The sequence below is a fragment of the Mustelus asterias genome, chromosome 16 (genome assembly GCF_964213995.1).
Source record: "Mustelus asterias chromosome 16, sMusAst1.hap1.1, whole genome shotgun sequence".
In the NCBI taxonomy this organism is placed as follows: domain Eukaryota; kingdom Metazoa; phylum Chordata; class Chondrichthyes; order Carcharhiniformes; family Triakidae; genus Mustelus; species Mustelus asterias.
In genome coordinates, this window is record NC_135816.1 from 46,818,078 (window position 1) to 46,841,658 (window position 23,581).

General features: G+C 44.3%; 1 protein-coding gene across 1 annotated transcript in view; it reads left to right on the plus strand.

Annotated features, from left to right (window-relative positions):
• sncb (synuclein, beta) overlaps positions 1-23,581 on the plus strand; it is a 90,408-nt gene that overhangs the window by 44,336 nt on the left and 22,491 nt on the right. The window contains exon 5 of the mRNA XM_078231608.1: positions 2,915-3,013. Within this exon, the coding sequence (XP_078087734.1) occupies positions 2,915-3,013 (99 nt within the window). The remainder of the gene's footprint in view (positions 1-2,914; positions 3,014-23,581) is intronic.

Genomic DNA, 23,581 nt, shown 5'->3' on the forward strand with positions numbered 1-23,581 from the left:
GGCTGGCAATGGGGGGAGCCTCTGCACATGCGCCAATCTCCACGCTGACAGATCGGCGCATGCGCAGTGGCCTGCTCAACGCTATGCTGCCAGCCTCTTGGGCAGGAATAGGCCCTGTCCACCACTTTTCAGCGGGAATCCCGCTGAGGCACTCGGCAATGCTCAGAGTGTCGGAGATTCATTCTGGAAATCACAGGAAAAAACCAGTGGGAGTTACTCCTGTTTTCCCACATGTTTGGGAACTTGGAATTTGTTTGGGGAGAAGCTCGGCCTTATCTTTTGAATAGTTAGAATCAGCTAGTTTTGTACTTACTGAATGAATTCTAGCTGGCCAGGAACATATTATATCCTATAATGCTTCTAAATTCACATTGATTACACCATATAGATTCTTTACTCCTTAGACAGTATTGACAGTTCATTTTATATTCCATTCAGGAAATGTAGGCATCGCTGGCAAGGCCAGACTTTGATTCCTATTCCTAATTGCCTTTGAAAATATGGTGGTGAGCCACCTTCTTGAACTGTACAAGCCATGTGGTGCTGATATCCATGATGTGGAGATGCCGGCGTTGGACTGGGGTAAACACAGTAAGAAGTTTAACAACACCAGGTTAAAGTCCAACAGGTTTATTTGGTAGCAAAAGCCACACAAGCTTTCGAGGCTCTAAGCCCCTTCTTCAGGTGAGTGGGAATTCTGTTCACAAACAGAACTTATAAAGACACAGACTCAATTTACATGAATAATGGTTGGAATGCGAATACTTACAACTAATCCAGTCTTTAAGAAACAAAACAATGGGAGTGGAGAGAGCATCAAGACAGGCTAAAAAGATGTGTATTGTCTAAGGGGCTTAGAGCCTCGAAAGCTTGTGTGGCTTTTGCTACCAAATAAACCTGTTGGACTTTAACCTGGTGTTGTTAAACTTCTTACTGTGCTGATATCCCACAGTGCTATTAGATAGGGAGTTTCAGGATTTTGACCAAGTGGCAATGAAGGAATGGTGATATAGTTTAAAGTCAGGATGGTGTGTGACTTGAAGAGTGACTTGCAGGTACAACTTCAAACTTACTATGAAATGAAAATTAAGATGTAAACACATGCCAACCGACTCAATAACAGCTTTTTCCCTGCTGCTGTCAGAATTTTCAATGGACTTACCTTGCATTAAGTTGATCTTTCTCTGCACCCTAGCCATGACTGTAACACTACATTCTGCACTCTCTCATTTCCTTCTCTATGAACGGTATGTTTTGTCTGTATAGCACACAAGAAACAATACTTTTCACTGTACATGTGACAATACATGTGACAATAATAAATCAAATCAAAAAAAAAGTGAGGTTTGGAAGCAAAAACAAGAAGGCAGATTACTACCTGAATGGCTGTAAATTGGGAGAGGATTGTGCAGTGGGACCTGGGTGTCCTTGTGCACCAGTTACTGAAGGTAAGCATGCAGGTGGTAAAGAAAGCAAATGGTATGTTGGCCTTCATTGCAAGAGGTTTCAAATACAGGAGCAGGGATGTGTTATTGCAATTATACAGGGCATTGGTGAGGCCTAGAATATTGTGTGCAGTTTTGGTCTCCTTTTCTGAGGAAGGATGTTCTTGCTCTTGAGGGAGTGCAGCGAAGCTTTACCAGGCTGATTCCAGGGATGGTGGGACTGATGTATGAGGAGAGATTGACTAGATTAGGATTGTTTTTGTTGGAGTTCAGATGAACGAGGGGGGATCTCATAGAGACTTATAAAATTCTAACAGGACTAGACAGGGTAGATGCAGGGAAGATGTTCCCGATGGTGGGGGAGTCCAGAACCAGGGGTCACACTCTGAAGATTTGGGGTAGACCATTTAGGACGGAGATGAGGAGACATTTCTCACCCAAAGAGTGGTGAACCTGTGGAATTCATTACAGGTTGAATGTATTCAAGAGGCAGCTAGATATAGCACTTGGGGCGAATGGGATCAAAGGTTATGGGGAGAAAGCAGGATTGGGCTATTGAATTGGACGATCAGCCATGATCGTAATGAATGATGCAGCAGGCTCGAAGGGCCAAATGGCCTCCTCCTGCTCCTATCTTCTATGTCTCTGTAGAAGGAAATTTGCTCAATTCAACTTCAGCCCATGAAAAATACCATGGCATATGGATAAATATATAAATTGCAAAATCAGTTTTTCCTTTGGTAAATAGTTGGAAGGCATTGTAGCCTTGATTTAAACTCAGAAAGGGAGCAGGGTAAGCAGGAACTTTGGTGGAGTGGAAAACCGCTCTGAACTTGGCAGTGAGAGATTTAAACATCTGGGCCTTATCTGCATAGTCTCCGTTAGTCCAACGTGCCAAATCAGTGAGAACCAAAAGCTGGCCAGGGCTCAATGAGCCACAGCTAGTCTACCAAAGGAATGATTGCTTCTGGTACTCAGTGGGGTGGGGGGAGGTAAGCTAGGGCAGAGGAAACCTAAACTTTCCTTCTGGGACCTGGAAGACCATCCTTACTCCTTCAGGCCCCATTGGAAAGTTTAAAAAATACACAAAAGAAAAACTTAATTGTTTGAACCTCTCCTCAGCTGATTTTTCTTTCCGCTGCCTTGTCCTGGGGGAAAAGGAAATTATGTTCTTGGCTGGTCTCTGGTAAAATAATAGTCAGGCCCCAATGCTGCTGGTGAAGCCTGATTTGCATATTCATAGGGGGACCCTGAGAGCTTCCAGCAGGTTCCCTTCTTGATGTGTAGATGAGCTAGTTACAATAAGTGTGATCAGTGTAGGAGTCCCATAGCTACATTTACTGGCTGTCCACCCTCTTTGCCCCAGGTAGGTAGCTTTGAACTCACCCAATGACTATAATTATACCTTCAACTGATGTGATTTTCAGTTACGTTTGTGAGTATATATTTATTTTCTTCTCTGTTGATAGCCAGAAGAGGTTGGGGAGGAAGCTGTTGAAATCATAGGGGAAAGAACAATGGAATCAGAAGGCGAAGTCGAACCTGAAACTTATGAAGAGGCTCCACAGGTAAGATAGTCACAGGCTTAATTGTAAATGACTGATGTAAATATGTTTGTAAGTTGTCCTATTGGAATTACCAGCATTGAAACCTAAGGGCAACTTTTCTTTTTTAACGTGGGTGTGATCTGAATCTGCATCACAAATTTCAGTTTTCTGGTGTATCCTCAGTCACAGCTCGTAAAAAATGATGGATCAGACTAAAAGTATTTTGTGGAGATTTATAAAAAGGTATTTATAGCTCTAATAACTGATAATTGAGCAGAAGTGATAAAGTAACAACTGATTTAGTAAATAAGCTTCATAAGGGAATAATGGGAAAAAAATTTCAAATGAAGTTCTGTATTCTACACACAAAATATAATTACAATGTGAATAATAAATACATTGTTATTTAAGTGAATGAAAAGATGAAACATTGAAGGCATTTAAACAGCTTTATCCAATGAAACTAAAATATAAGATCAGTTATAATAATACCATCCAGCAACTATCTCTATTTGAACCTAAGTTACTAAAGAATTTAACCATGTGTATGGTGTAACGTGTGGTCAATTATTTCTAATTAATCATCGATAACTCTAGGAGCAGTATAAGTAGTAACATATGGACAGTAATTTTACACTCTCCGGGGAGCAGGCTGGCAGGGCAAGGGAATAAAATGATGTTGCATGGCAGGGGGCACCATGCCAATAGTTAACTGACCTTCACTAGTACTTTACCAGTGGTGGGGGAGGTGCCAGATCACCCTTGGGCCAACTGACATCCTTAAGTCGCCAATTAATGGCTGCCAGTAGTATTTTCCCAGTGGTCGGGATTGGTGGGGGGGAGGGGGGAGCGGGGGGGAGAGACCATGCCACGTGGCAAGGCCACCAGGTGAACCCTGGTGGCGGTGCTGTGGTTAGGGGAGTGACCCTACTGTTTGCGGGTCCGTGTCCAATGGAGGCCATCCCCCACCGCATCTCATACTTTATGCCCCCACTTACGTGTACCTCCCCCCCTCATCCCCGTCACCCAGTTTCCCAATGGCAGACCTCCACCCCACCCTACCCCTTCCATCCCCCCTTCACTGGAACCAACTTGACTAGTTCTAGAACATAGAACATAGAACATAGAACATTACAGCGCAGAACAGGCCCTTCGGCCCACGATGTTGCACCGACCAGTTAAAAAAAAAACTGTGACCCTCCAACCTAAACCAATTTCTTTTCGTCCATGAACCTATCTACGGATCTCTTAAACGCCCCCAAACTAGGCGCATTTACTACTGATGCTGGCAGGGCATTCCAATCCCTCACCACCCTCTGGGTAAAGAACCTACCCCTGACATCGGTTCTATAACTACCCCCCCTCAATTTAAAGCCATGCCCCCTCGTGCTGGATTTCTCCATCAGAGGAAAAAGGCTATCACTATCCACCCTATCTAAACCTCTAATCATCTTATATGTTTCAATAAGATCCCCTCTTAGCCGCCGCCTTTCCAGCGAAAACAATCCCAAATCCCTCAGCCTCTCCTCATAGGATCTCCCCTCCATACCAGGCAACATCCTGGTAAACCTCCTCTGCACCCTCTCCAAAGCCTCCACATCCTTCCTGTAATGTGGGGACCAGAACTGCACACAGTACTCCAAGTGCGGCCGCACCAGAGTTGTGTACAGTTGCAACATAACGCTACGACTCCTAAATTCAATCCCCCTACCAATAAACGCCAAGACACCATATGCCTTCTTAACAACCTTATCTACTTGATTCCCAACTTTCAGGGATCTATGCACACATACACCTAGATCCCTCTGCTCCTCCACACTATTCAAAGTCCTCCCGTTAGCCCTATACTCAACACATCTGTTATTCCTACCAAAGTGAATTACCTCACACTTCTCCGCATTAAACTCCATCCGCCACCTCTCGGCCCAACTTTGCAACCTGTCTAAGTCTTCCTGCAAACTACGACACCCTTCCTCACTGTCTACCACACCACCGACTTTGGTGTCATCAGCAAATTTGCTAATCCACCCAACTATACCCTCATCCAGATCATTAATAAATATTACAAACAGCAGTGGCCCCAAAACAGATCCCTGAGGTACACCACTTGTAACCGCACTCCATGATGAATATTTACTATCAACCACCACCCTCTGTTTCCTATCCGCTAGCCAATTCCTGATCCAATTTCCTAGATCACCCCCAATCCCATACATCTGCATTTTCTGCAGAAGCCTACCATGGTGAACCTTATCAAACGCCTTACTAAAATCCATATATACCACGTCCACTGCCTTGCCCCCATCCACCTCCTTGGTCACTTTCTCAAAAAACTCAATAAGGTTAGTAAGGCACGACCTACCTGCCACAAAACCATGCTGACTATCACCTATCAATTCATTACTCTCCAAATAACTATAAATCCTATCCCTTATAATTTTTTCCAACATCTTGCCGACAACAGAAGTGAGACTCACCGGTCTATAATTCCCGGGGAAGTCTCTGTTCCCCTTCTTAAACAATGGGACAACATTCGCTAACCTCCAATCTTCTGGTACTATACCAGAGGCCAACGACGACCTGAAGATCAGAGCCAGAGGCTCTGCAATCACTTCTCTTGCCTCCCAGAGAATCCTTGGATAAATCCCATCCGGACCAGGGGATTTATCTATTTTCAGACCCTCCAGAATATCCTGCACATCCTCCTTATCAACTGTAATACTGTCTATTCTACTCCCTTGCAACCCAGTGTCCTCCTCAGCTATATTCATGTCCCCTTGCGTGAACACCGAAGAGAAATATTGGTTCAATGCTTCACCAATCTCCTCCGGTTCCACACATAACTTCCCTCTGCCATCTATAACTGGCCCTAAACTTGCCCTAACCAACCTTCTGTTCTTGACATACCTATAGAACGCCTTAGGATTCTCTTTAACCCTATCCGCCAAAGTCTTCTCATGTCCCCTTTTAGCCCTTCTAAGCTCGCTCTTCAACTCCCTCTTAGCCAATCTAAAGCTTTCTAGTGCACTACCCGAGTGCTCACGTCTCATCCGAACATAAGCCTCCTTTTTCTTTTTAACCAACAAAGAAACTTTTTTGGTGCACCACGGTTCCCTAGCCCTACCAATTCCTCCTTGCCTGACAGGGACATACCTATCACAGACTCGCAGTAGCTGCTCCTTGAAAAAACTCCACATGTCGGACGTTCCCAGTCCCTGTAATCTCCTAGTCCAACCTATGTTTCCTAATTCTCTCCTAATAGCCTCATAATTACCCTTCCCCCAGCTAAAACCACTGGCCCGAGGTTCATGCCTATCCCTTTCCATCACTAAGGTGAACGTAACCGAATTGTGGTCACTATCACCAAAATGCACACCAACTTCCAAGTCTAGCACCTGGTCTGGCTCATTTCCCAGCACCAGATCCAATATAGCCTCACCTCTAGTTGGCCTGTCTACATACTGAGTCAAAAAACCTTCCTGCACGCTTTGAACAAAAACTGACCCCTCTAACGAGCTAGAGCTATAACAATTCCAGTCAATATTAGTCAAGTTAAAATCCCCCATAACAATTGCCCTGTTACTTTCACTCCTAAGCAGGATTGACTCCGCAATCCTTTCCTCAACCTCTCTAGAACTTTTAGGAGGTCTATAAAAGACTCCCAACAGGGTGACCTCTCCTCTCCTATTTCTAATCTCCGCCCATACTACCTCAACAGATAAGTCCTCATCAAACCTCCTCTCTGACACTGTGATACAATCTCTGACCAATAATGCTACCCCTCCCCCTCTTCTACCTCCTTCCCTACTTCGACTAAAACATTTGAACCCCGGGACCTGCAGCATCCATTCCTGCCCCTGCTCTATCCATGTCTCTGAAATAGCCACAACATCGAAGTCCCAGGTACTGATCCACGCTGCAAGTTCACCCACTTTATTGCGAATACTCCTGGCATTGAAGTATACACATTTCAAACCCTGCTCCACCCCACCTCTGCAATGCCGTGCATTGCAGTCCCCATCCATGCATCCCTCACTTTCAGCCCCACTACTCAGGATCCCTCCCCCCCCCCCGAATCAGTTTAAACCTCCCTGCATGGCCTTAGCAAATTTACCCCCCAGGATATTGGTCCCCTTCTGATTAAGGTGTAGACCATCCTTCTCATAGAGGTCACACCTTCCCCAGTACGAGCCCCAATTGCTTAAGTACCTGAACCCCTCCCTCCTGCACCATCCCCTCAGCCATGAATTCAAACCTTCCCTCTCCCTATTCCTCTCTAAACTATCCCGTGGTACAGGCAAGAGTCCAGAGATAACCACTCTGTCAGTCTTGGCCTTTAGTTTCCACCCCAACTCCATAAATCCCTGCCTAATATCCCCTTCCCCTATCCTCCCTATGTCGTGTGTCCCCACATGTACAATAACTTGTGGTTTATCTCCCTCCCCCCTAAGAGTCCTGAATACCCTGTCAGACACATCCCGGACCCCAGCCCCTGGTAGGCAACACACCAACCCTGAGTCCCTACCTTTAGTTCCGACCCTCCTATCTGTCCCCTTAATTGTGGAGTCCCCAATCACAAGGCCCAGTCTTTTACAGCCCCTAACCACCTGAGCTTTCTCACTCGGCTCACCCCCAGAGATCTGCTCTCTATGCTCAGTTGATTCCTCCTCAACTGTAGCCTCCAGCACCGAAAACCTATTATGGAGGGGAACCGCCCCAGGGGATTGTCTTCCCGATTGCTTCTTACCCCTCCTCCTGGCATTGACCCAAGCCTCATTTCTAGGAGTTACTATTTCTCTATAACTCCTATCAACTTCCACCTCCGCCTCCCGAATTATGCGGAGTTCCTCTACCTCCCCCTCCAGCTCCTTTACACGCTCCTCCAGAAGCTGCAATCTAATGCACTTCTTACAACTAAAATCTCCTGAAACACTACTGGATTTCCTCACCACATACATCCCACAGGAGATGCAGCATACTGCCTGAACTGCCATCCCTGAAGCCATTACCAGCAAGAAAAAAAGAAAAGAAAAAGAAAAAAAGAGAGTTCTGGTGAACTCTCCCTCCTCAACACCCCAATGCACATTTATATCCAGGTCCCTCAATATGCTCAGTTGGGGACTGGTGGCTGAAGATCTGGTGGTCATCTGATTAGGGCGGAAGTCTCACCCTGAGTTAATTAACGGCCCAACAACCGCAAAATTATGTTTGAGCTTCCCAGTCAGTCATTCCCGGCTTTTCAGCCGGGGACCACTGCCTCTGCTCAAATTTTCAGTCATAATCTTCAATCAAATCTATCGTCCACCATTGAATGAAACTACTTTCAGTGATGCCGTGCACAAATGTAGACTAAAACTAATCATTTTGGACTGGTCGTGTTGAATATGCAAGTTACATTTATTTGATTCTGATCAGAGGAGGATTTTACTGCATGAGTAGATATTGCACAGTATGAGCTAACCTAACACCTCGAACACATTGGAATCAAATGTGGAAGTTGGCAAGTTGGAGTCAGCTTCCTGACACACTGACAATTTTGTCAATGTTAGCACTCCCACCTGCTCCCAAAGCGCTAACAGCCGATATTAAACATCCACGTAATACGTTGCTATATTTCATAGGTTCTGCTGTGAGTTGAATCAGAGACACAGAAGAAATCTTTGAGAACCACTAAGTAAAATTATAGTGAGAACCAGAATTAATAGGAAGTCAGTAGAACTTGATTGTGGTGTAACTATGGATCTGAGAAATGCTTAGAGTTTATCGGGGGTAGAGTCTTCTAAACTAGAATACTACATTGTCTATCAAAACATTTAAAGATTACACATGATCTTGATTCCGACACTGAGAATTTAGTAGGATTTGCACAACAAAATCTAAATCTTGTCAGATTTTGACACAGATCCACAATGAATATAACATTTTTCATAAAACAGGCTGCCTTCAGAAATCTCTTAGATTCCCCAATGTGTTGCATGCTTATATAAATTTGCATATTCTCAATTCCAGTTTCCTGTTTGTGAGGTTGAATGTTTTGGAAAATTTCAGTGCGCAATGATGTCAGTGAGTAGTTTATATTCTAATAGTTGAGTGATTGTAATTCAGAAACTCTCCGGTATTCTCTATATCTTCCAGACTGAAAGCTCTCATGTGTCCTGCCTTTAGTCCTGTCTCAATGCCCCACCACAACTTTCATTAGATGCTCTATGAGAGTAACCTTGACTACCTGGATGTCAATCATCACGCCCTCCACGGGTGGAACTATCTTAACTCTCAATTGCTGAAACTTTACATCATTCCCAAGCTAACGCCCACAACTCACAAACTAAGAAATGCACAATTGCAATACGACATTCCATGATGCATCAAATCATTACGCTACCTGTAGCAGGAAGCTCCACGGGGGTTGGGAAATTGATCCTTTGGAGTGGAAGGAGTGGCAGGAATAGCCTGCAGAATCAGGCTAAGAAAAGTGCTCAAGTTTCAGAATCTTTTACCTGAACATAGGGAGTGCCGAGCTAATGGAGGGAAAGGAAAAAATTCTGAGTAGCTTTTCCATCTTAGCGTTATAGCTAGCAGACAGGGTAGGAAAGGTGACAATGACAATTCTGATCTGGCTCTGAACAGTACATGCTGAAGATTACGGTATGGGAATCTGGAGCTTTGGATTTAATGAAACGCCATCTAACTGTAGAAAAGGATATCTGCAGATTGACCATCATAGCGCTGATGTACAAATATTGTCTGATATACATCGCAAACCTGATAGCTTACTCAAGATCAAATCTACTGATGCCTCCCAAAGGAAGTTGGAAAGTGTAAACATATTGGCTGGAACAGTTGTGGCTACTTCTGACAAGTCCTGTGTGAAGTTTAACAACATAAGAAGTTTAACAACACCAGGTTAAAGTCCAACAGGTTTATTTGGTAGCAAAAGCCACACAAGCTTTCGGAGCTCCAAGCCCCTTCTTCAGGTGAGTGGGAATTCTGTTCACAAACAGGGCATATAAAGACACAAACTCAATTTACATGAATAATGGTTGGAATGTGAATACTTACAACTAATCAAGTCTTTAAGATACAAACAATGTGAGTGGAGAGAGCATCAAGACAGGCTAAAAAGATGTGTATTGTCTCCAGAAAAGACAGCCAGTGAAACTCTGCAGGTCCAGGCAGGCTGTGGGGGTTACAAATAGTGTGACATGAACCCAATATCCCAGTTGAGGCCGTCCTCGTGTGTGTGGAACTTGGCTATCAGTTTCTGCTCAGCGACTCTGCGCCGTCGTGTGTCATGAAGGCCGCCTTGGAGAACGCTTACCCTGTGTGGCTTAGTCCTGTGTGGTGCATCCTGTGCAGCGAGTCTGGATTGTGAGCGTTCTAGCACTGGCCTGCTGAGTGGACAATGGAAGCTTGTAGAGTGGGCTGATCATGGCATCAAACAATATTTAACACTGATTTGATGTATCAATTGCCATTTTGGACTTGGAGGTCCTGTTAACAACCTGTCTTAAACACTGCCAGATACACATGCATTCAATTACACAAGTTATACCAACTCTATGTAAAAGAACTTTTAGATGATGGGTGCAATTTTCCCAAAATAAACCTAAGTGCTTTCCCATGGGCGAGCTGACTTTTGATAATTTACAGCACTCTGTACAATACAGAGGCCATCAGGAGAATCCCGCCAATGGAGGGGGGGAGGTGAAGCCTAATCCCGCTGGAGAGTCCGGCAGCAGAGTGTCCAGGGGGCCATTGGGTATGCACTAAGCGCTCAAGTATGCTCAAGGAAAAATTCTGAGTAGCTTTCCTAAACTTAGTGTTATAGCTAGTGGCAGTTACTCCCAGTGGCACTGGTAGGGTGCCCGGTGGACGGTGGTAGGATGCCCATTGGGCAGTGACAGGGTGCCAGGCTGGCACTGCCAGAATGGCAGGGGCCCTGCCCCACCCTGCCCCCGACCTCCTGTGGAGCTTCGATGGCCTCCGGTCCCACCAGCAAGGCCATCACGTCAGGTCCCCATTGCTGGGGACTATCAGTGATCCCCGCTGGTGTGGACCTCCACCGGTGAGGTCGGAAACCTAAGTGAGCCCGGGTGATTGCATTCCGAGCTTAATAAAGAGATTTAAATAGCGTTATGAATATTGCACGAGGCTGATCACGTCATAAAAAATGGCCTGGGAAAATCGTGAGCAACATCCTGTTATTGGCCCCTCACTGACATTTCCCGCCCAGCCACGCTATTCAACCAGCGTAGCGGGATGGGGAAATAGCGCCTGATATGTTTTAAAGTTCCTTTTCCTGGTGTAGAGTTAGTGTGAGTGTAGTGTTAAATGTTTTTTTTTTAATTCATTCGTGGGACATGTGGCGTCACTGGCTGGCCAGCATTTATTGCCCATCCCTAGTTGCCTGAGGACAGTTGAGAGTCAACCGCATTACTGTGGCTCTGGAGTCACATGTAGGCCAGACCAGGTAAGAAGGCAGATTTCCCTCCCTAAAGGACATGAGTGAACTATTGGTGCAATTTGGAAAATATTTAGGATTTACAAGGGAATAGTGCTGGACTTTGACAAGGAGGTTACAGGTGTTAGACTCTCAGGCCTTCTCCTGAGGTCACTAGCATCACAGATGCCAGTCATCAGCCAATTCGATTCACTCCGGGTGATATTAAGAAACAATAGCATGAAACATTTTGTGCTAGGAGGAATATTGTCAGGAATAATCAAGACATTGCAGGAACTAGTCTCACAGCAGTGTCATACAATATTCACAAAAGTTTATTTTCCCTAGTCTTGCAAGATGCTTGACAGTCTCTCTTCAAAGTTTCCTGGAGGAGAAACACAAAGGGAATCAATTTTTGTATCTTCAGTTTATTAAAAGGACTGTAGGCAAAGACCACATTGTCCACTCTTACATCTCGATGAATTTAATCTTTCCGATATTAGGATTTGTTTCTTCAAGAGAAACGGAGGCAGTCAAGTGGAGAAGGCATCTGCGTCTAAGTGAACATAGAAAATCTCAGAACCTTATTTCAATTTCCCATTAAATGTTAGGGTAGTAAGATTAAGTCAGTCAAATAATAAGAATTCCAGAAAGGAGATGATCTGGCCATTGATGATGTGATAAACAGCGAAGGAAGACAGAATTTAGTGAAGCTGACTGGAGCAGGCAAAATGACAGATAGGCCCTGAGAAGCATCTGGGAAGACTCCCATCCTATTCCTGGCAGTGGGAGAAGTGCACTACCAAGTGCATGGTGGGGGAGAGTGTGAAACGCAAAACGGCCTGCTGGTGGCTTGTTGATAACCCACTTTAACCCAATTTACGTGAATCTCAGCAGACTTTATGATGGCTCTCAAATTTAACAAGATTCGGAAAGGTAACCCGTGCCTTCGAAAATCCGATCAGAGTAAGCCGGCGTTGTATAAGTGGCTCCTCTGACTCATTGTGAGAATGGATTTGACTTCCAGGGCTGAGGTATGACATGTGTTAACTTCTTTTGAGCAGAAAACAGAGTGACCAAATGAGCCAGATTTTATGGGATTGTCTCATAATTGGCCTTGCTGTACTTCATCCCATACGTGGGCTTCCTGGAATGCCATTTGTCCCATGTTCTTCTGGGCAGCAATTGGGAGACTCTTCAGAGTCTCATCTTGCTATTGCCTGAGCATCATTGGTATCTGCTCATGTGCACTGTACTGCTGTGCATGAGCAGTTTACAACCCATACTCAGCATTGTTTATTCTTGGAGAGGTTAGCGAAGGTCATGGATAGGTAGAACCAAGGGAACACTCAATGGGTGGCCGGTGTTGGTGCAAGCCTGCAGCCCATCGCTGCCTCCATGAGCTTGTCACTCTCGTCCTCGGAGGAAGTCTGGGGACCTTTGCCAGCAGCTTCCTCACGGCTCTCAGCTGCAGTTACACCTGCAAAGGTAAAACACACACAATTAGTTCTTTACATATTCAATGCTGTACTCCCATCCATGAGTGCACTGCCCTTCCTTTGCAGCTAGAGTGGATGTGAGAGCCCCAGTCCTCCTCAATGACCCGTTCCAGATTCCCACCAGCCTTCAGTCCCACCAGTGGGATTCGCAACACCACACCTTTTTTTTTAAGCTTTAAAGTTTATTTATTAGTGCCACAAATAGGCTTACATTAACACTGCAATGAAGCTATTGTGAAAATCCCCTAGTCATCACACTCCGTGAGATGAGGGATAAATGTTAGCCGAGACACAAGGGGAATTCACCTGCCTCCTTTAAATAGCACTCGGGGATTATTTGCATTCATCCAGTGTACACAATGTTCGGGTACACTGAGGGAGAATTTAGTATGGCCACTCAATGTCCACCAATCCAATCTCAGCATCTGAGATGGAACCAGTGCCCTGCTCTCTGGCCAACTCTATTGCCTCCATCTCAGCAAGGTCAGAAAATGAGCATCTTGCACTCTTCCATTAGTTTTCACCCTTTCAATGTTGCTGGGGACTCTTTTACCCTGGCTGTATAAAGGGAGAGTGAGTTAGCTGCTGAGGAGAATGCCTCACAGCAGAACATCATTGGATGAGGGATGGATTATAGCATCAATATGTCCGTTGTAAGTTTATACTCTCACAGGAGATGTCTGACGTGAAGAGTGAGATGCAGAAGCCAGTGACTCTCATGCATTCACCACTGCTAAGGCAGCTGGCAAGGGGGCACAGTATATGCATCTCCCTCGTGATCCCATACAAATTGTATGACCTTTCTGTCCCTGTCTACCTTGCATCTACCCACGGTTTGCACGTTATTCTCTCACTCAGCATCGTGGTACAGAGTATTCATCCTCTTATTACGCTGGACCCTGTCTCATTGATGCTCAGGTTCGCTGCGACTTCTACCAGGCTCCCTTGGTTAGCCGGGAGGTTATCTTACAACCATATGGTGGGAACAATACACATCGTGCTGTTCAGTGACCACCTGGAGAAGGTCTGTGGCATCCTTTCAGTTTTATGGTGTGCAGCTGACTGTAACTTTTACTCTCTCTCACTCTCTCTGGGGTGTCCTACGCCTCAATGATATGTGACTATAATTGGATGCCAGAATCTTTTGGTTTGAGCTGCTCATCTTCCTAGCTCTGCACCTTTCAGGGACACACTCCAGCAGCTTTGGAAATCTGAAGGCTGAGCTGGCTGCCGTTAAAATATAGTGCCAGCTCCTGCACTGAAATCTTCTGATGCTGGCATTCCTCCATTCCCCATCCTATAATTGCACAGGCTCCGCATGTCAATTCTGTTTATTGGCTGGCCGCCATTTTTATCACAGTTGACCAGAAGCTACAGACCCGTTCCAGATTCTCGTCAACCTTCAGTCCCACCGGTGGGATTCGCAACACCACACCTTTTTTTTTTGAGTTTTAAAGTTTATTTATTAGTGTCACAAGTAGGCTTACATTCACACTGCAATGAAGCTATTGTGAAAATCCCCTAGTCGCCACACTCCGTGAGATGAGGGATAAATGTTAGCTGAGACACAAGGAGAATTCACTTGCCTCCTTTCAGTAGCACTAGGGGATTATTTGAATTCATCCATGTACACACTTTTAGGTACACTGAGGGAGAATGTAGCATGGCCAGTGCACCTAACCAGCACATCTTTCGGACTGTGGGAGAAAACCAGAGCACCCAGAGGAAACCCACACAGACGCAAGGAGAAGATGAAGACTCCACACAGATGGTGACCCAAGCTGGGTTCCAGGTGCTGTGAGGCAATAGTGCTAACCACTATGCCACTGTGCTGTCCTGTGGCTTTAAAAAGAAATCTCGGACCTTCCTCAGCAAATAATTAATATTTTATGCAAGGAATCAAGTGGAGAGCTCCTCAGGGTTTTTTGAAGGACAATATAAAACTGTATTAACAGCTATGTGGGAATTTTCATCATGACAGTAAGATTAATGTAACAAATTACTCATACTTGTTCTAATGTGCAAAGCATACACTGATGCTCTGAGGTTCGAAGATTCCTTTCTGGGAAATGTTGCTATGCTGCAACTGATAATAGAATTATTCGCGCGTGTTGCTTTCCACCAGGTTAAAGTCATTACATTAATTTTCAAGAAATATTTGTAAAATACACAAATTGAAATTCGATCTAATATCCTGTTTTCTTTTATTTTTATATCTCTGTTTTTCAGAAAATCACTATTTACACAACAACCTGCTTCCACAAGCAATAAAATAACTGACTAGATAATCTGTTTTTCAGTGATGTGAGATGAGGGATAAATGTTTGCCGAGACACAAGGAGAATTCAGCTGCCTCCTTTCAATAGCACTAGGGAATTATTTACATTCATCTGAGGGGGCAGCAGTTTAATATTTGATTCAAATGACAGCATCTCTCCTTTAGTACTGCCCTGTTTGGAAGTACAATAAGAAGTCTCACAACACCAGGTTAAAGTCCAACAGGTTTATTTGGTAGCACAAGCCACAAGCTTTCAGAGTGCTGCTGCTTCATCAGGTGAGTGGGAGTTGTGTTCACAAACAGGGCATATAAAGACACAAACTCAATTTACAAAATAATGGTTAGAATGAGAGTCTTTACAGGTAATCAAGTCTGGCACGGTACGGTAGCACAGTGGTTAGCACTGCTGCTTCACAGCTCCAGGGACCTGGGTTCGATTCCCGGTTTGGGTCACTGTCTGTGTGGAGTTTGCACATTCTCCTCGTGTCTGCGTGGGTTTCCTCCGGGTGCTCCGGTTTCCTCCCACAGTCCAAAGATGTGCGGGTTAGGTTGATTGGCCAGGTTAAAAATTGCCCCTTAGAGTCCTGAGATACGTAGGTTAGAGGGATTAGTGGGTAAATATGTGGGGGTAGGGCCTGGGTGGGATTGTGGTCGGTGCAGACTCGATGGGCCGAATGGCCTCCTTCCGCACTGTAGGGTTTCTATGATTTCTATGAATCAAAGGTACAGACAATGTGAGTGGAGAGAGGGCTAAGCACAGGTTAAAGAGATGTGTAAGGTGAGAGTGAGTTGCACAGACAATACACATCTCTTTAACCTGTGCTTAACCCTCTCTCCACTCACATTGTCTGTACCTTTAAGACTTGATTACCTGTAAAGACTCGCATTCCAACCATTATTTTGTAAATTGAGTTTGTGTCTTTATATGCCCTGTTTGTGAACATGACTCCCACTCACCTGACGAAGGAGCAGCGCTCTGAAAGCTTGTGGCTTGTGCTACCAAATAAACCTGTTGGACTTTAACCTGGTGTTGTGAGACTTCTTACTGTGCTTACCCCAGTCCAACGCCGGCATCTCCACATCCTGTTTGGAAGTGTCAGCCCAGGTTATGATATATCAAGCAGGTCATGCTGAAAGAGTATCTGGAGTTAGGCTTTGAGCTAAAAGGCAGGGCTATCAGAAGAGTTAACATGTGGCTAAAGGGCTGGTGTAGGAAAGAGGGGTTCCTTTACATGGGACACTGGAACCAGTTCTGGGACAGGAAGGAGCTGTACCAATATGATGGGCTTGTCCTGAATAGGGATGGGACCCATGTCCTGGCAGAAAGGGAAAATAGGAAGGTGACTTAGGCTTTAAATTCGTAAGGGGAAGAGAGAGGGATCTATGAGAAATATAAGCAGCTGATACAGATGGGGGGGGTGGTAATTCAAAAAACCCTTCAAAAACTCCTCTTACGACCCATCCATAAACAGAAAGGTGTTTTGATTTTGATTTCCCCCTTTATAAATAAAGGGGGAAATTGGCTCCAACTCTGAATTTTGGAGTGTTCCAAATCCTCTATGAATAACTTGCACAGCCAACCGAAGTAACATAAAATAAAAGAATATAGTGTTGCAGTTACAGAGTGAAGAGAAAGATCAGCTTAATATATAATAGGACCATTCAAAAGTCTGATGGCAGCAGGGAAGAAGCTGTTCTTGAGTCGGTTGGTAAATGTTCTCAGACTTTTGTATCTTTTTCCCGACGGAAGGAGGTGGAAGAATGTCCGGGGTGTGTGGGGTCCTTAATTATGCTGGCTCCTTTTCCGAGGCAGCGGGAAGTGTAGACAGAATCAGTGGATGGGAGGCTGGTTTGCGTAATGGATTGGGCTACATCCATATTCATTTGTAGTTTCTTGCGGTCTTGGGCAGAGCAGGAGCCATGCCAAGCTGTGATACAACCAGAAAGAATGCTTTCTGTGGTGCATCTGTAAAAGTTGGTGAGAGTGGTGTGAAGAGTTTTGGTCCCCTTATCTATGGAAAGATATACTGGCACTGGAGGCAGTCCAGAGAAGGTTCACTTGGTTTATCCTGGGTATGAATGGATTTTCTTATCAGAACATAAGAACATAAGAAATAGGAGCAGGAGTAGGCCATCTAGCCCCTTGAGCCTGCCCCGCCATTCAATAAGATCATGGCTGATCTGAAGTGGATCAGTTCCACTTACCCGCCTGATCCCCATAACCCCTAATTCCCTTACCAATCAGGAATCCATCTATCCGTGATTTAAACATATTCAACGAGGTAGCCTCCACCAATTCAGTGGGCGGAGAATTCCAGAGATTCACCACCCTCTGAGAGAAGAAGTTCCTCCTCAACTCTGTCCTAAACTGACCCCCCTTTATTTTGAGGCTGTGCCCTCTAGTTCTAGTTTCCTTTGTAAGTGGAAAGAATCTCTCCATCTCTACCCTATCCAGCCCCTTCATTATCTTATAGGTCTCTATAAGATCCCCCCTCAGCCTTCTAAATTCCAACGAACACAAACCCAATCTGCTCAGTCTCTCCTCATAGTCAACACCCCTCATCTCTGGTATCAACCTGGTGAACCTTCTCTGCACTCCCTCCAAGGCCAATATATCCTTCCGCAAATAAGGTGACCAATACTGCACACAGTATTCCAGCTGCGGCCTCACCAATGCCCTGTACAGATGCAGCAAGACATCTCTGCTTTTATATTCTATCCCCCTTGCGATATAGGCCAACATCCCATTTGCCTTCTTGATCACCTGTTGCACCTGCAGACTGTGTTTTTGCGTCTCATGCACAAGGACCCCCAGGTCCCTCTGCACAGCAGCATGTTGTAATTTCTTTCCATTTAGATAATAATCCAGTTTGCTATTATTTCTTCCAAAGTGAATAACCTCGCATTTGTTAACGTTATACTCCATCTGCCAGATCCTCGCCCACTCACTCAGCCTGTCCAAATCTCTCTGCAGACCTTCTACGCCCTCCACACGATTCACTTTTCAAGTGACAGAGTAGGTTGGGACTGTACTCATTGGAGTTTAGAAGAATGAGAAATGACCTTATTAAGACATATCGGATTCTCAGGGGGTTTGACATGGTAGATGCTCAGAGATTGTTTCCCCTTGTGGATGAGTCTAAGACCAGAGGGCATCATCTCAGAGTAAGGGATCGCCAAGTTAAGACGGAGATGAGGAGGAGTTTCGTCCCTCAGTGGGTAGTAAATCTGTGGAATTCTTTATCACAGAGGGATGTAGAGTTTGGGTCATTAGGTGTGTCCAAGGCTGATTTAGACAGATTTTTAATCAGGAAAAGAATCAAGGATTATGGGGATCAAATGGGAAAATGGAGTTGAGGATTATTATTTCAGATCAATCATGATCTCATTGAATGGCAGAACAAAGTCAATGGGCCAAATTGCCGACATCTGCTGCTGTGTCTTATGGCCTAGATAGTACAGGATGCAACCTGGAGTCCAGTTCTCTATGGTGGTCAAATAGTAATTGCCTGAGTTCAGGTCTACAGGGTAATATTATAAGCTCTATCAGCTTGTGAGGTCATGTGACATTCCTCCCACCAATTCTCCGAGATGTTGGACAAAGGATATATTTTCCCAGGGCTGGAATCTTAATGTGTCTAATAGGAGTCAGGATTCCTTTTGCTTATGGGGACACGGGTTTCAGGTTGACTAAACAAGGCTTCGAGATGAAAGCCATTGTTTTTTGGAACAGGTAACGCTTAAGCCACTAGTAGCGGATTAGTGGCACACAGCTGCCTTTGTTCAGAGCTGGCTGGGGCCAGCAGCTTGTCTGCTAAGCCATTGTTTTGGCTTGGCTGTTCAATATAAACAGAATAGGGCAGCAGAACATTGGAAACAAATAAAGGGAGGATGCTAATAGCAAAGGAATGAGTCGAAGTATAGAACAGGAGCCAAAAAAGATGGTTAATTAAACATTCAAAGGAAGAACGTCCTATTTTAAAATGCGCGAAAATATACAGCAATGCTCAAGTGTTCCTAATAAAACGGGGAAGGTGGAGGCTATCATGCCTTGGAAAAAAACAGACGTAATAGGAATTACTGAGACAGGGCTACAAGAATTTCAGGATTGGGAATTAAACATTGCAGCATAGTACATATTTCAAAAAGTTAGAGAGGGAAAATGTGGAGATGGAATAGATAATAGAATGGCAGTAGACAAAAGGGATGCAGTCATCAGCATGACAGAAATAGAATCCATCTGGGTAGAAATAAAAGATAATAAAGGATCAATCACACTAATGGGTGAAGTCTACAGACAACCAAATGTTAACCCACAGAGTGTTAACCCAGCTGATTCATGGTATGAACCCAGTTTTTTCTTTTTCCCTGTGGTTTGTGGTAATCTTCGTGTGAGTTGAAGATTTTTCTCCCGATAGTGTGGATGTTCTTCACCAGTGCACTCATGTTGTGGTTGCGCTTTTAATGCACTCTGGCGAGCTATTGGTTTCTTGTTCCAGCATTGTCTTGCAGGTATGTGGGTTGGCTGGAAGCTCCCCATGTCTGTGCTGTGGTGTTTACAGATAGTGTGGCAGCAACTGTTGGAGCCTAGGTGTGGATCTCGTTCCTCTATTTCTTCGGTCATCTTCCTGTCTTACACTCAACGATTTGGAGCCTCCCAAATCAGAGGATTTTCGAGCATTTTGCAATCTATTTCAGGCTTTGGCTGAGGTTTTTAAACCTTGAGTGGAAGACACACAGGAAAATGGCCTCAATCTGAAGGATAATCTCAGCACAGCATTTCACAGTCACAGCATTCAGCCAATCTGTATAATTTGTTTATAAAAGATTCAGCCAATTCTCCAGGCTGTCAGACACCATTGCGAAATGTTGCTCTCTCTAAAATGATGCTGCTTCTTCGATTAAAATATATATCAAAGGATTTCTTCAAATTTATCTGAAGATTCATTTATTCCTTGCCTCGCAATAATATCAGATCTACCTGCTGAATAAAAGAGTGTATTCACTCGTTCAGCTTCTTCTTTTTTATTTAATTCTGAACCTATCATGTAACTTAATCTTTTTCACCAAAATCCCCAATTCTGTGTTTGGTTTAGCCCTTGGATCAATCCAAAGTGGTCTGGTAATGTTGGCTGGTTGATCATGGTTGCTTGAAAGTCCAGAGGAGCACAACTTTAAATGCTCTGTGTGTTCTAAAGATGGAGCCTTAGCCACCATTCTTTCAAAACGCCTTCCTGTGTTTGTCATGTTTTGCTGGACTGCCATGGCGATAGCAGGCCAAAACTCTTTAGCGTTTCGCTTTTTGTGGCAATGAGTTAAATCAACAATTTGGGGACTCCTCTGTGATGGCGAAGGATCTTCGGGCATTTTATAATCCATTCCAGCTTAGACTGAGGTTTTTAAACCTTCCACTTCTTTCTTTTCGGTAAGAAGTCTCACAACGCCAGGTTAAAGTCCAACAGGTTTATTGGAATCACGAGCTTTCGGAGCGCTGCTCCTTCATCAGGTGAGTATCACCTGTTGGATTTTAACCTGGTGTTGTGAGACTTCTTACCGTGCCAACCCCAGTCCAATGCCAACATCCCCACATCATGACTTTTTTTTTTACTGACAACAAGCTTGGCCGTCACATGGTGTGGCGTCGATTCTGAACCTGGCTGGCCTCAATGATTTCGGAAATGGGCTGCTCTGACTTTTACAGCTATTAAGCTTTTTAAACTGGTCCCAGCTTTGAACTGAACATTTCACTCACTCCTGCTACGTCCTTTGACTCAGCACTCTGTGAGCATCCACAGATGGATGGAGATTTTTCTTCTGTCTTTCTACTTCCAATTATGCAATGGAGCTTCTTTCAGGCCAGCTTCTTTTCTGCTTTCGGCTGCTTTCAGTCAGGTCACACTCTTTGAATTTTCCAGCATTTGAATTTCTGCTCCTGCTTCTCTGAGGTTTTTACATAAGCTGTCACCATGTTGTATGTTTCCCAGTCCCATATTAACTCCTGTGTCTACAATGCTGTCAGACTTTTTCCATTATTTTTGCTTTTGGAGTAGCTGCAAGGTCCAACCACCTCATTGCCAATTTTCCATGAAGTGGTTTTAAAAAGATAGGCTGCAGGCCTCGAACGTTTAAACAGATGCGGGCATTGCCAACAGCTCTCAGCGTAAAGCACCCCACCACAAAATTGCACCAACAACCTGTCCTGGTCCCTCCATGCCGATGCTATAGTCAAGAAAGCCCACCAACATCTTTACTTTCTCAGGAGGCTAAGGAAATTTGGCATGTCCACTACAACTATCACCAACTTTTACAGATGCACCATAGAAAGCATCCTCTCTGGTTGTATCACAGCTTAATATGGCTCCTGCTCTGCCAAGACCAGAAAAAACTACAAAGGGTTGTGAACTAAGCCCAATCCATCACGCAAACCAGCCTCCCATCCATTGACTCTGTCTACACTTCCCGCTGCCTCGAAAAAGCAGCCAGCATAATCAAGGACCCCATGCATCCCGGACATACTCTCTTCCACCTTCTTCCGCCGGGAAAAGAATACAAAAGTCTGAGGTTATGTGCCAACTGATTCAAGAACAGCTCCTTCCCTGCTACCATCAGAACTTTGAATGGACCTACATTATATTAAGCTAATCTTTCTCTACACCCTAGCTCTGACTGTAACATTACATTCTGCACCCTCTCCTTTCCTTCTCTATGAACGGTATGCTTTGTATAGCGCACAAGAAACAATAGTTTTCACTGTGTACTAATACATGTGACAACAATAAATCAAATCAAGATCAGATCAAATTAAAATCAAAAAATGAAGAGCTTTATTGAAAGCAGGTTAACACTACAGGCTGCTAAGATAGACTGCCTGTTTGCCCATACAAACGGTCAGTGATGTCATCAGTGACGTCACATGGTCAGCTTCTTAAAGTGCACCTGTTCCACTGCAAAATTGCGAGTGAGGAAACAATAGAAATAACATAAACATACAATAGTCCTGAATCTTTGGCGAATTGTGCTCAAGGACACTAAATTATTTTCTCTCGTGTCCTCTCCTCGTATTGTTCCCAGCAAATGATATGGATATTCTATATTGGCTTGACCAATATGCGTGGCACAACATTTACCCAAATTAAATGCTCCCTCAGTCACTATCCTAGTGACTCCTGAAAAATCGATTCCAGATTAATTAGGCATAAGGTATGTTTTAGAAGCCATGTTGTGACTTTCTAATTTCCCCTTCCCATTTAGAAAGGACATTTCTTATGATTCCTTCCAGCATCTTCCTAATAATGGATGTCAGGCTGATAGGCCTGCAGACTCCTGGCTCTGATTTTATTTCGGATGTTTATATTTTCTATCTGGCACATTGAAGGTCGGTTTGTTCCAGTGTTTACCTTATTCCCCTGCTGTACTTCTTTCTGTTTGAAGCTCGTTATCTCTCCCTTTATATTTTTTTTAGCTTATTCACTTTCTTTTGCTGTCGCTTTTTATCGGTTTCTATTTTTTTTACTTTGAACACTTTTGTTACTGCCCCCCAGTGTTATTTTATGTGTATGTTTCTACATTTTTCTCTTTGTAGTTATTTATCATGACTTCCTCTCCAAAGTTGTTGAATGTGTTGTTGCTTCCCAGATGAATTCCCACCTTTCCTGGAATTCCATCTTTGAATCCCTGCAATTAGGTTTCCGCCCCAACCACAGTACCGCGGCCGCTCTTGTCGAAGTCACAAATTTAAATCCGATGTGACTGACAGAGATAAACTTTCTCCCTCATTCTTCATAATTTGTCTGCAACATTTGGCATGGTTGACCACACCATTCTCCTCCACTGCCTCTCCACTATCACAGTAAGAAGTCTCACAACACCAGGTTAAAGTCCAACAGATTTATTTGGTAGCAAATACCATAAGCTTTCGGAGCACTGCCCCTTCGTCAGATGGAGTGAAGAACACAGATTTTCACTCCATCTGACGAAGGGGCAGCGCTCCGAAAGCTTATGGTATTTGCTACCAAATAAACCTGTTGGACTTTAACCTGGTGTTGTGAGACTTCTTACTGTGCTTACCCCAGTCCAATGCCGGCATCTCCACATCATCTCCACTATCAGCCAGCTGGGTGGGACTGCTCACATGTGGCGCCAAACTTTTCTATTTCATTATAGCCAGAGAATCACTTACAATGGCTTCTCTTCCTGCATTCTCACTCGTAATTGCTCCATTGGTGGCCATCCCTTCAGTTGTCAGACTCTGGAATTCCTTTCCTTTACCTCAGCCTCTCAACCTCACTTTCCTCCTTAAAACCTACCTTATTGACCTAACTTTTGGTCACCTAACCTAATATCTCCTTATGTTGCTCTGTGTCACACTTTGC